This window comes from Centruroides vittatus, unplaced genomic scaffold (assembly GCF_030686945.1).
Source record: "Centruroides vittatus isolate TY-2023 unplaced genomic scaffold, ASM3068694v2 contig_181, whole genome shotgun sequence".
In the NCBI taxonomy this organism is placed as follows: Eukaryota; Metazoa; Arthropoda; class Arachnida; order Scorpiones; family Buthidae; genus Centruroides; species Centruroides vittatus.
The window spans coordinates 264,343-278,303 of NW_027121109.1; the positions used below are offsets into that span (position 1 = coordinate 264,343).

A 13,961-nucleotide genomic window follows, 5' to 3' on the forward strand; every position below is an offset into this window, starting at 1 on the left:
TTAGAGAGACAGTAAAAATTAAAGGTGAGTACATATATTAATTTGATTATATTTTGCTTTTGCGCGGTTAAATAAAATTTAAATAATATTTGTAAATTTTTAACAACTTGGGGGAAGGGGCGGCAAAATTATTCTTGCACCCGGGCGGTAGATACCCTAGGAACGGCCCTGCGTTTTCGTGACCTTCTTCTGTACAGTAAATTCAAAATCTGCGATAACAGAAGAAGAATGTTAAATCGTAATTTTCTTCATCTCTCTTGAAACAGTTCAATACAGAGCATTTGCTGTACACACCTGTGGGCACTAAGAGGGCCTCTTTTAGTAGGCCCATTATGGGTTCGGCCAGGCCCACAATGGGGCGGCCGGGTAGTGAGGGACGGGGCCCGACATATCCGAACGGACCAACCTCCGAAAAATTCCTGGGGATTTCTCGACCCGTTCAGATTCGATCCCGGGTACCCCAGAGTGGTAGGCTGCCACCTTGACCGCTCGGCCGTCCGGCCACTAAAAGAAATCATTTATGATGTAAAATATATTTCTTTAACGGCTGATATTTGGACAGCAACTACAAACAATTCTCCTTTTTTAAGTGTAACAGCCCACTGGTTGAAGGATGATGATTTTCAGCAGGAAAGAGCTGTTTTGCGAATTGTTTCCTTTGAAGGTTCCCACAGAGCTACACGAAATCAGTGAACAGATAAACATTGTTCTCGAACAATAGAAGTTGACAAGCAATAAGATATTCTTAGTACTGAGAGATTCTGCAGCAAACATGGTAGCTGGAATCGGAAATTGCAACTTAGAGGCATTATACATACTACATGTTGCAAAGAAACTTGGAACAGCAAAAAGCCCCGGTCACGTATGCTATAGATAATAAAATTCCTACATTGAGACCATATCGGTGGTCTCTCGTTGAAAAAATTGGTTTTAAAAGTAGAACATTCGAAGAAATTACCGTGGAAGCCAGCAAACGAGAAACCATCTCATCTTCAATAATTCCCACAATAGAAACTGAAATTATCATCAAAAGCAAAGAGCAGTAGTTCCTTTAGTGGCGTTAATACCACAATAGAAAAATTAGAAAATTCAATAAAAAAAAAAAAGAATTATATTCTGAAGCTTCTACTTCTGGAGATGATCAAGATGGAGGAGAATCTTTAAGTTTTTCTAATTTATTTGATGAATTAGCTTCTGGTAAACGAAAGAATGAAGAAGAGCATGTTTTAAAAAGAAAGAAAAAGCAAAAGAAACGAACAAACGAAGCCAATAAATGTATTTTACATGATTTAATGACACATTCCACTCACGTGCAACCAATGAGCTATACTACACGGAGTGGCAGAGAAAAATTGAATACACGTCCGCCATTTTCCTTTTAGTCAAGATGCATGGAATTTTTGTTCTGTAAAGGTGAGGAGGAGCTGAAATATTCTAACTCGTTGATAGTACCCGTCATTGCCACGAAGAGTGCCGTAACCATGGTCACAGCCACTCTATGTAGTATATTCTAGCTCGTTGAATGCAACACTCGAGCAAAGTGTTTTTCGTTTCAACACAGCAAGCGGCGCTATAGTGGTTAATCTATTGGTTAGTTATTGGCGCACTTTTTCAAAATTAATTTCAAATTAGTAAATTTATTTATACATGAAATTTTACATTGACTTTTTAAAGTATTTAAACCAATTTTTGTCTTTTATTACGCCAATTACATGCTTAAAACCGCTAAAAACTTCAAATAGGACAAACACAATGAAGATGACAATTTAAATATTATAAAATGTTTTTAATATAGACCAAATTGTCTATTTTCTTACAAAAATAGGAACAATATAAAATATATTTTATGTATTGAAAAATATTAAACAATGGAGACGACTTTATGTAATATGAACAACTTTATGCAATTTAAACTATTTTGTGTGTATTGTATGGAGTCGTATTATTCGTCCATCTCTAATTTATAAATACCTAGAAAATGGTCTAGGTAATTGAGAACATACAGGTAACCGTCGGGAGTTAACGTAATATCCGAAGGCCTACGAATGGGATCCGAAAACTGCACTTCGCCCAAATATTCTCCGTCCCAATCGAAGATCTGTAAAACAAAGGTATTTTTAATGTTTCGACGACTATCGAAAACTTTTCAAATTACAGCAGATGCTCGCTAATCCGACCAGAAGGGTCCCAGATTAGTGCAACTGCTGGATTACTGAATGTATAGACATAAAGATAATGATGTGGCCATTTCCCTTTGATACTGTTGCTTTTTTTGGAAACGGGCAAGCAAACAATATGTTGTGCTGTCATGAAAGACTATACAAAAAAATAAAACAGAGTAAACAGTAAAATGGAATGTGTTACAGGGCTAGCATTTTCAAAGGCAATCGCACGGAAAGTATGCTGGATAAATGGGGACTGCATTAAGAATCATAGAACTGATCGATTGTTTGTATGGTGCATTGAAAGACTGTCAGTAAACTTTTGCACTTACAAATAGTACTGAACACCAGTAGTATAACCAGGGGGGCAGGGGACCTCAGTGTAAGGATTTATTCATTAATAAATCCTGTAAACTGTTCCCATCTTTTGAATTCATACAGCTGATTACAGAAACAAGGTCCACACTCTGTCTCAATTATGCCGATAATGTCAACACCGTCACCAAAAACAAAGTACCCAGTAAAATATCTAGCTTTATTGGGTACTCGTTTTTAATTTTCATATGTTAATAGTTTTAAAATAAACAAAGCATCATTGTGTTGCTTATTGTTAATAATTATATAATGTAAGGACTCCTGTAAATCAATTTTATGATGGAACTATATTGTATGCAAGTATATTAGAGTTCTTTGTAACGTCATCTATCACAAATTCACAAGCAAGAGATTGTCTTTAATGTACTGTGGCCTACACTGAACTATGGTTTCCATTTAAATGTGTAATTAATAATTAAAATATAATTTTTACTACATTTCCATTCAATCAGTGCGCCACTAAACTTGACGCGCAAGACGATTTTCAGTGGCACTCTGATTGAATAGACCAAGGTTGCCGAACCCCTGACATTTCAAGGTCCCGAGTCCAAAAATAAAAAAATCTTGGAGAGTCATTTTTCGATCAATCGCCATACTTTGTTACTGTACAGTACATATAACAGAGTCAGGAAAGTAATAACTGTTCGTGTTATGCCTTTCGGGTCTATTTATGCCGTAAACCTTACTTTCGTTTCCGTAACTAGAAACAGCACGTTCTTATTAATAGTATTGACAATTTCTTTTAAATAAGCATATAAATTAATTAACGAGGAGTACTATCGCATTAGAAGACATGTCAACCAATGCCATAAATAGAGTCAGCTAGCACAAGTGAAAGAGAAAAGATGCCCTGATCAATTGCCTTTAAGGTTCACTCCATTAATTATGTATACAGTTTAAAAGAGGAATGGGGCTGTGCAAAACATTGTAGGGGGTAAAGACATTTATTTCTATGTAGACTTGGCAGTGTCACCGAGTCCACAAATTATTGTACACATAATTAAAGGGAAGGTTTTTTCCATTGTACTATACACGGAGAAAGATCATAATGTGTATAGGTAATTAACAAACAGTTCCTAAGTCACAAAAGTTTGAATAAAGTTTAAATCAAAATTCCATAACAGCAGGCTTAACATCTTACTGTGTGACCATCTGCCTAACACTTTCCCACGTCATGAACACTTATACATCAATCTTTGATTCAGTCAGTCTGCAAGGCATCTGGGAGGTGTAAAGGCAGATCTGACTTACCTAAGGCTAACCATTTTTGTAAATTTCTGAAAAACCAACTGTCCTCAAACGCAGATTCCTCTAAGACACATCCTATTCCCCTCAGCCACTGGACATCGCAGCTTTATGACGAGCAATTTCTGATATTTTGAATACAGTAAGACCCCGCTTAACGCGGGGGATGCGTTCCTAGACGACAAAGCAAGGCTCTCACCAGAAACCTGTGGCAACTCCTCAATATCCTGATCGTCTGTATCTCCTAATCCTGCTGTATATATTAGATTGACAATTTGATCAACCTAACGATACAGCGATAGGTTCTTCTCATTGAGAATTCTTGGATACCTTCAGCCATAACTTCTTCCACACATTTATCAGTTAATTCTTGCCAAGCCAAGCCGGTATTGACCACGGCATCCATGATGTTATATTTTTTCCAAAATTGCACCAAACAAACGAAGATTTAAAGAAGGGACACCTTTTTTTCCACCTTTTACTGATTGGTTTGTGCTTGTAAATAATTGTATTATGTACGAATCAACGAAATGCCGCAATAATTAAAATCGGCATACATTTTCTGAGCTTTTTCTTAGGCTTCAAGCAGACCGTGTTATATCAAATCAGCGTTAAGCGAGGCAGTGTTAAGCGGGGCCTTACTGTACCAATTATTTATATTTTCATTGCACACACAATTTTAAGCAATAATATTAGAAAAATACCAAACACTAACCTGAATCCTATCATTCTTGCTATCACCTATCAGCATTGTTCCACTGGAATCTAGTGCGATTCCCGACGGTTCGTTGAAATTTCCGGGAGTTTTGCCGTAAGAGCCAAAAATTTGAATTTCTTCTCCCATTAAATTAGTCTTATACATTTTGCTTAATCCTAAAACAATGGAAATATGTTTAGTCTCTACTTACTAGAAAATAAAAATAATCTTAAACTCACCTAAATCGGATACAATCAACTCTCTATTGTAAGTAGCCATAAAACGACACTTTGAATTTTCTTGTCTGTTCAATAGAGGCTGATAAAAGCTCTTATATTCCAGCTGACCGTCTAAATTAAATGAAAACAACTTTGGCTGCCTACTCTCGCTTAGGGTCACCAACTTTTCGTCTTCTGTCAGCACCAATCCTTAAAACATTTTCAACTAATTATATTATACAACCACTCGTTTGATACTATAATTATAAGCGTATATAAATACCGAAAGGCCTGCTTAACATTTTATTGCCGACACTCTTGATGAACATTCCATTCAAATCGTAAAAGTGAAGGGCATTATCATCTTTGATAACTAAATCCCCATTTCCAAGTGTAACGACTGCAGAAGGTCTGCAGAGTCTCTTACCTGAAAGTTCAATTGCATAATTTAAATCTCTTAAACTTTAACCTTTAATTCTTTTTCTAACTAACTTACCGTCACGTGTGGAATTAAATAGCGCTTTTCTCTTTCCGGTTTTGTCGACGATCCAAACTCTATGATTTCCCGTGTCGCATATAACTATGTCCTTATTATCGTTCACGGTGACGCCGATAGGATATCTAAGATCCACTCCACACTGCTTAGAAACCACGTGTGTCAGTTTGGCAGTGACTGGGACAATTTTCTCTGAATATTTTAAAATAGAGAACATTAAATAAGTGTGATAAACAAATTTAGGATGCGAATGTATTCTTACCTTCGTCGTCATCTTCGGTACAATTCGAGGTTTTACGAGCAGGTATGCTATCGTCTCTCGTGCCATTTAAATCCTCCGTTGTTTGCGGAGACCAAAACCTATCACCTCCGGTAGTACTGATCTTTGAGTTATCCATTCTGTCAGCACTTATACTTTCACTCCACTCAGACGTTAAGAATGAGCTGTTGTTATTTGTACTCGTTAAAACCTCTTTTGTTACACTACTGGAGTTTCTTCTTTCTTTTCTTTCAGTACCGAATTCGTCTGCGTAACTTGAATCGACCGGTGTGTTTTCCTTTATCGCACTAACAGTTCCATTACTTTTATTCTGATCGACTTCGCCATTTTCAACAGAACAGACGTTCAACCCCTCTGTCGGAAATACATTTTCCTCTTTGCTCCATTCTTCAGAATAGTGTTTTCCTGTGGTATCTGAAAACTTTTTCGGAACTTCTTCCTCTTCTACGAGACTGTGTCCCATTCCAGTAACTTTAGAATTTTGTTTCTCGCCATTTTCTGTGCTGAATGAACTCGAAATGCTGTCGCCACTAAGAAGCTTCGAAATACTTTCGTTCCGATTTGGCATTTCGGTGGTTTTAGGTGTCGACGTATCTATACATGCACTTTCTAAAGGGAAACTTTTACGATTGGTGCACGTAAGTGGAGCAGCTTTTGCTGTCAATGGACTGTTTCTTATATGATGACCGTACAACAAAACAGAAACTTTAATATCAAGACCAATAAAATTATGAAAAGTAATTAAATAAGTACCATCCTTTCTATCAATGACATTCCCATAAAACTTTCTATCTGCAAAATTTTCGGCAACAGCAGTCAGAGAATGTATTAAATGAGAGTGCCAAGGTTTGCTACTTTTCACTTCTACCCAATACTTTAAATTCGATTCGGATACAGTAAAAGTTAGTTCCTCTGGTGAAACCGCACATGTTTTGAGGTAACCAACAGCTGATTTGGCTGTCGAAATATCTTCCGGTATAAAATCCAAAGAAATATAAGGTAGAAGACGCACTTCGGCAGGACTGTTCTCTACGATCCTCGAGACCTCGCGATGATGTAGGGAACTGCTGAAGACGTTTAAAACGTTCGAAATGTATTCCTCGATTTTTCTCCGAAAATCGAGCAGGCTCTCATGTTTCGTTTGATAAGCGACGTCCAATTCGCCGATGAGCTCGTGTTTAATGGCGCGTAATGTTCTTTTTATTGTCTGTTTTGCATTCAGATATTTACTTTCCAGTGATACGAGTGTATTGTCTATTTTTAAAAGTTTCTTTTTATTACTGTTAATTATAGAATCTATGTCTACGTATTTTGCATCCATCTTTACCTGTAACAAAAAAAAAGTTTTGCATAAGAACAACATTCGGATGATTAACAAGTTAAATAAGTTCCAAAGAATCTAAGAAACAAATGCGAAAGGCTTTAACTTAACAATTGATTAAAGCAGCGTCACCTTTAATCGTTAAACCTAATAGACTCAAAAGGTTACCAAGTTCAATGCTTTCTTAGAACACGGAAGCATATAAATCTTGCATGAATAGCATTTAAACTAAGAGGTGCACAATTACACCTCTGAAAGTGACGGTTGGAACTTGTTTTGTGTTCTTAACTTTTACTTATAAATCAGACACACACACAGAGCACAAAGTTTACTAGAATAAACATTTATTAATATAAAAGGTTTAAATAAGACACTCAAGACCAACTTATGTTGAGATTGCTGCCATTAAACAGTGGTTCAAAAACAATGTTACCAGCTTTTTTACACAAGTAATAATTATATTTAACAGGAACCTTATCAGAGTTGTAACCATAGGAGCAAAAAAGTCAAAGGAACCATACATCTACATGTGACCCTTTGTGAGATACATCTTGCCAAAATCAGCCTACTTCTGGGTGTAATCAGGAGTCATGATGCATACTCCACAAAAACCATCATATTTAACTACGTAGCCCATACAACAATTCAGGCTTTGAGCTCACTTGACCATTCATTGAGTACTTGATGTTATGTAGTTTCGGGGGGGGGGGGTGAATGCTGAGGTGCAAGCAATAGCAAACACTGAAATGCACAACTACATATGAGGAGTGTCAGTCAAAGCAAGCTATCGATTACCTCGACCAATGCTTTGCATATCCTTGGTTCAATCCAGTTTCCGTCGTAAGACCTCCCAGGAGGTATCTCCTCAGCAGATCATATGCATGTTGCGTTGCTGTGATCCTTGGAAGATCATCCACACATTGCCCGCACATCCTTGGTTCGATCCCCGTCCCCTTGACAGGGATCACAATTTTAGTTTTGTGATAATGTGTCTTAGTGTTTGTTAAACATAAATACTTTTTGTTGGAAAAGTCATGCAACTTGTCGCTGGACTGTCAAAGTCGGCCGCGTAAAACGGTTAATAGTATGCATAAATTTATCGAAAATTTGTTAGTGTTATAGACTTGTAAGTAGACTTAGGTAGCTTGAAAGTTATATTTTGAGTAGCCCACTCGACTGTTCGTGCAGTACTTGATGTTATATAGTTTCGGGGGGCTTGCCCCACCCGGGCAATGAGAGGTGAGCGACAGCAAGCACCAAAGCACATAACTACATGCAGAGCATCAGTCAAAGCAAGCAATAGCAAGCCTTGACAACACTGAGCATGGAGAATAGGCAGTATACTGATACATGTTAAAAATCGACCTTTGGAGGCAAATATTTCACGAAGGGTCACATATACAGGTATGGTTCCTTTGACTTTTTTCTCATAAAGTAGGGGGGTCTACAATTCTCAGGGGATGCGAAACCCCTCATTCAGAGCTCGAATCTTACCTATTAATATAAATTCTCAAGTATTCAGGAACCAGAATGCCATTTTGAATTTTCAAATTCTACTTACACTTAGAAAGGACACTTGCCTTGCAGTTTAATTACCGTTTATCAATGTGGCTGCCAAATGATAATGCATTACTTTCCTTATTGTGTAAAATATGCATTATTGTAAAGTTATTGCTATTGTGAAAGTTCGAACCCACCGGAATTTAGCCGGTAACGATACATCCTTTTCCGCGCACGTAGAAGGAAAAGGGATATGAGTCAAAAGAAAGAAAAAATGAATCAGGAGGAACAAGAGTCGAAAAACGCGGGTTGGCGAAACTGCCTTTTTATTCTCTCGTGACCGAGAGAATAAAAAGGCGACGACAGAGAAAAGGGGGGTCGGTTACGGTTGTCTTTTAGACTGTGCGGGTACGGACGGAATCCAGGGGAACCGCCGATAATCGACGAAATATTGCCGACTACGAGGACCGACCCGGATCACGAGGTATGACCCGAATTTATGTAAACTCTCCCTCCGCGAATCCAGAAAGAAACGACCGTCGCGCGCCCCTTTTGTAATCATCCTGCTAGCTTAAATAAATTCTTGTTGTTGTTATTATCCGTTGGCTATGTCTTTTATTCGAGTATCGTCTCCGCCGCTCTATCGTCGTACCCATTCACCTCCTCCACTCGCGTAACGCGTAACGCGTAACCCATCCGAACCGCCATCTTGACGTGGGCAGGTCTCACGGACCTGTTAGCCGACAAAAAGGAGGAACGAGACTTTGGCCGCCTCCCGGCACCCACACTATCTATTGCTTGTCTACTGAACACTTGCATCTTCTCCTGCATGCTGTATGCCTATGAGACACGGGTAATAACATAAGATATGGTAAGAAAAATATTAGCATTTGAAAGACACCATTACAGAAAGATCTTACGAATAGAATGGATGCAGAAAGTCACAAACGAAGAACTTTATAATAGGATATACATGAAAAAGAATCTCTTACAGAAAATTATACAATGAAAACTTTAACTGTTTGGACACATTACAAGAATGAATGAAAACAGAAAAATTAAGACCTTAGTCTATGGTATTATGGATGGATCCAACAAAAGAGGCAGACCATATAGAGAATGGATTGATGACGTGAAGAAGCGGCGTGGAGCGAATGTATGGGAATTGAAAAAATCGGCAATGGAACGAGAGAAATGAAAGAAAATAGTGGAAAAGGCATCGGACACCAACGGGCAATGAGCCAGGGTTGAATATAACATCATTTTTGCATTCAACAATAAAATATATAATCTAAGTGTGCAATGCCGTAACGTTGTAAACACCATTTTTCTGCTGCAAAAAAAGTATCCTGGCGATAGCATCACCGTAAGTGGCTGTATTTTCGAGTTGAATTTATGTACACACACGCCATAACTGCTTAAGCTCCAAAGTGCAAGTCGTGCGACTTTCGGCACTTAAAACATTACGGTTTACGTTTACGTCATTTCGTTACTCCAGAGAATTTGTAACCTAGTAAATCACTTGCAATATGGCAACTAAATGACGATGCAAAATGTAAAATACACCGACAGTAAAAAAAGTTCTCAGAATTGTGGTATAGCACTGTAACGATGGGATATATAGAAACACTTACCTAGTTACTTTCAAAGTAGTACCCTTCAGCACATGTACACTTGCCCCATTGATTACGCCACTGTTGTTGCACCGATTGCTTTCTTTCACATGATGGTGTCGCGCACTGTAAGTTCATACTACCTGGACAGTGTTATTGATCATTTCTATATGCAGTTTTGCATAGATTCAGAGATGCAGTTTGGGGAAACAGTGTGATGAGTGATGGAGTTGATGATTTCTGCATTACAATAATGCATCAAGTCACTCATCGCTTGTTGTGCAGCAATTCTTCCTCACTAAAAATGACTTTCCATTACTGTCCAGTCATTGTAATCACTGATCTTACTCCGACAACTTTAGGCTATTCCATATGCTGCAAATGTCTCAAGGAGATGCGTTTCGCGACCACAGAGGAGATCAAGTTGAATGCAACGGTCAAACTCCTGAATATTCCAAAAGAAGCCTTCCAACAGTGCTTCCAACTAAGGTAGATTGATGGAGCAAGTGTGTGTGTGCGCGGTGAAGGGCCTACTTTGAAGATGATTAGGTAAACATTTCCATAAGTCCTACCATTACAGTGTAATAGCACAATTCTGGGAACTTTTTGACTGCTCGCATATATAATTTATTAAATACAGTATACTATATTTTCCTAGTAAAAAATATTAGAGAGATACAACCAGAAGCATCACCAATGAATCTTAATCAGTTAAAACAATATTTATACGCAGTTTCATGCAATTTGCCAAAATATATACAGTTATAAAAAGAAGGTTTATGAAAGGAAATTTGTACTAAACTCATATTCCATATAATGACAGTACTAATTGAAAGACTGTTTACTGTGCGCACTGTAATTAAATACCTCAGAGGAAAAACAAATCCTATGCAATTACAAGTAATTTGTTATTAACATATTAAGGAAGCTTCCATTAATAAGATACAGTTTCAATCATCTCAGAATGGACTACAGGTGTATCCTTTAAACAACTTCTGCATCAATAGATTATTTAACATACATTATTGCAATGTTCATAATAAAAATTAGAAAAAATTACAAAACAGATTGCACAAAACTTAATTTTTCCTGCTTAGTCAATCGATAAATGAATGGATTTACTCATGTACGTACTATTCTATCAGAATGCTTTCTCCATTGCACAGTTGCTATTTTCGTTTACGGTGCTTCCTAGAGGTAGTAGACGACAAAACGTTCGAATGCGGATGGGAGACGTAACTCACATAGTTACTCTATCGACTGGTGTATCTCACATTCTTCTTAGATAATAATTAACATAATATTTCAGAAGATCCCGCATAAGTGCAAGTTGTATCTTTTGAAGACAAAGAGAAGCTTGTCCTAATCTGCAGACATGAATAATGAAAAGTAACTGTCCAACCTATAGACTACGAACATTAACACATGCTTATGAAATACTTTCGCAGCTGAAAGCAATTTCAGATGAATGGCTATTGAAAAAACTGTGATTTGAATAGGAACCAGAAAGCACACGCAGTGAAGAATAGGTTGCAGTTTATAATGGTCGTGGCGGGGACGACGACGGAAGAGACACGCTGAAAATATCGCAGAATAGTTGAAAATTTAACAAATTTCGAGTTTAAGAGGCCGGGCGTGAACTGCATTAAACAGCAAGACTCTTTATGGTCGCAGGCTCTTCATAAGGACTCAAAGGATTATCATTATTAATATTAATTTGCATTTAAGTAAAAGTTTCAACTTTAATTTAAATTTATTTGAGTTGCTGTTTCTCATAAAAATATTCCTTTAGTTCAGGGGTTCTCAAAGTGGGTGGTGAGTAAATTTAGGGGGGTACTGGAGTCGAGGTACTGAATGGTGACCAAAAGCAAAAGTTGGCGTCACTGACGGGTTAGGGGCATTGGGTATAACTTTATCGAACAAAGGGGGCAGTGGCTTGAAAAAGTTTGAGAACCTCTGCTTTAGCTGATTCCAAGTGGGATATATATTTCTCCATATAATTAGGGATGTACTATCTCTAAAATCCATTTTGTTCTGTTCATTGACACCAATAGTCAATAACAGACCTATAAATGCTTGTAACTCAATTGTATCCATTAGTTTCCATGTGTTTTTCAATACTCTAGCTTCAAAATTGGTGCGCTTTAAAACGAGTCGAAAAATAAATTGAAACTGTCGAGGGTCACAAATTATTTTTTGTGGTGGTAGAACAACCTTACGAACGCGGCCACTGATTATATTATGCCGTTTAATTCTTCCTGTTTTTTGCAGTTCTGATTTCCGAGTGGTTCCGTCTTTATCAACATATTCAACAATCAAATTATTATAGTTATTTAGTTTATCCTCTTCAACTGTATTTTTGACATCACTACTTAACTGCTTGTCGTCAGCATCGGATGACATTTCCATGAAACTGCTTTCATAACCAGAAACAGTATTTGCAATAAAATCCCCATCTTCACTATCACTTTCTCTAAACACATAGTTCTCGTCATCGCTATAATCTATGGCACGTCGGAGATCCTCGTCAGTCAAATCTTAGCCATTCTTCGTAAGCTAACAACGAGACTGTTATTTCACAATAAAAATTACACCTACACTGTTTATTTTGTCATCATTTTATTACTGCCGAAGAACAAGAACTATACGTATAGCAGCGCAAATCCCAAAACGCACTAAAGCTAAACTATAAAACAATAACAACGTCTGCAAATACCTATAAGTACTGATAAAAAGAACAAAGATGGTAAGTAATTTGTTACGAATCACCGAACTTGCCAGTTTCAATAAATTCGAACCTGCAAACTTCTATACACTTCACTAGTGTCTAACGGACACGTCTGAGTCATCGTGTCGCTTTTTCCGAACATCCCGACGTCGGCGAGCACCTGGTGGAGGTTAATAAGTGGTTAGTAACGCGCCAAGATGTATCCTGGGTGAAATTACAACCAGAGTGGTTCCTCATTGCCTTTTCTGGAGCATGGTGTTACGCGAGGGGAAAGAATGCAGTCCGGGAGATCTTGTAAGGGACCTTGGGACTTTATCAGAGAATACCCATAGTAGCAAAAAATTGAAAGGAACCGTATCTCTACGAGTGACCTGTCGCAAGTTACAGCCCCCAAAATCAGGTCGTGCGAGATTGCGAGTCACGTCACTCTGCTAAGACTATTACATTTAACTATTTAGCCCATGCAACTCTGCCGGCTTTGAGTAGCCATCTCGACTGTTTGCGGAATACTTGACGTTACATACTTTTAGGGAACGTGGGGACTTGCCCCCACCTGGGTGCCGAGGTGCGAGCGATGGCAAGCGCCAAAGCACACATCGGCCAAGGCAAGCGATAGCAAGCCTCGACAATGCAAAGCACAGAGAATAGGTTGATATTGATACTCAAACGCGTTAACAACTGATCTTCGGAGGTGAATATCTCGCAAAGGGTTGCACGTACAGGTACGGTTCCTTTGACTATTTTGCTCATATAGTCATTTTGGGGGGCCTGTATCTCGCGAAGGGTCGCCCGTACACCCATGGTTTATTAGACTTTTTTTGTTCCTATTAATATGCTCTACAGCCCTGTTAAGGTCCCAACCCCCTCACACAGATCTAGAATTGTACCTAAATATATTCTCTCTAACAAGTTAATAAGATATTAAAACTTGACTCACGTTTACTTCCGATCCAATATGGCGGCAGGCACCGATGTAGAACTCTGCCCTTGACTTATAATAGAGAAGTAATGGTATAACACTAATATTTATTTATAACACGGAATTTAACTTACAAGTTATGAAATCCCGTTTAATAAACTATAAACCGACGAAAATGAAGTACATACCAGTCCAAATTTACGCCAAAAGCGGGATCAAAGTTCACGTTAACGTAAATCACGTGCTACACTGCTCCCACACCACGACTCTACAATTCAAGGTCATATAAAGTAATTGTACATGTGAAAGGAATACGAGAGTTTTTTCTTACTTTATTTTCATTCAGAAAACGCGGACGTTTTTCCGGGCGATCCGCATGTAAGGTACTATAAACAAAAAGTCATAGG

The 13,961-nt window shown here is 38.0% G+C and overlaps 1 protein-coding gene across 2 annotated transcripts; it reads right to left on the bottom strand.

The window, feature by feature from the left end:
• Positions 1-1,617: 1,617 nt before the first annotated feature.
• Positions 1,618-13,753, bottom strand: LOC136969798 (uncharacterized). Of its 2 annotated transcripts, none has more exons than XM_067264059.1 (7): positions 13,689-13,753; positions 5,456-6,800; positions 5,194-5,385; positions 4,981-5,124; positions 4,719-4,907; positions 4,498-4,655; positions 1,618-2,098 (listed from the first exon to the last, which is right to left on the bottom strand). In XM_067264059.1, exons 2-7 carry the CDS (start codon positions 6,792-6,794, stop codon positions 1,943-1,945), a joined length of 2,178 nt encoding a protein of 725 aa, XP_067120160.1. In that variant the 5' UTR covers positions 6,795-6,800; positions 13,689-13,753; the 3' UTR covers positions 1,618-1,942. The 2 variants fall into 2 exon arrangements, with proteins under 2 accessions (XP_067120160.1, XP_067120159.1); XM_067264058.1 differs by having other exon boundaries at positions 4,981-5,151.
• Between the last annotated feature and the right edge of the window lie 208 nt (positions 13,754-13,961).

Excerpts from the sequence above, each read along its gene's own strand:
- LOC136969798 (XM_067264058.1), bottom strand. The coding sequence starts at position 6,794 with ATGGATGCAAAATACGTAGACATAGATTCTATAATTAACAGTAATAAA. Across the intron at positions 5,386-5,455 it reads TACCGAAGATGACGACGAAG|AGAAAATTGTCCCAGTCACT; the intron begins GTAAGAATACAT and ends TAAAATATTCAG. Across the intron at positions 4,656-4,718 it reads GTTGATTGTATCCGATTTAG|GATTAAGCAAAATGTATAAG; the intron begins GTGAGTTTAAGA and ends CCATTGTTTTAG.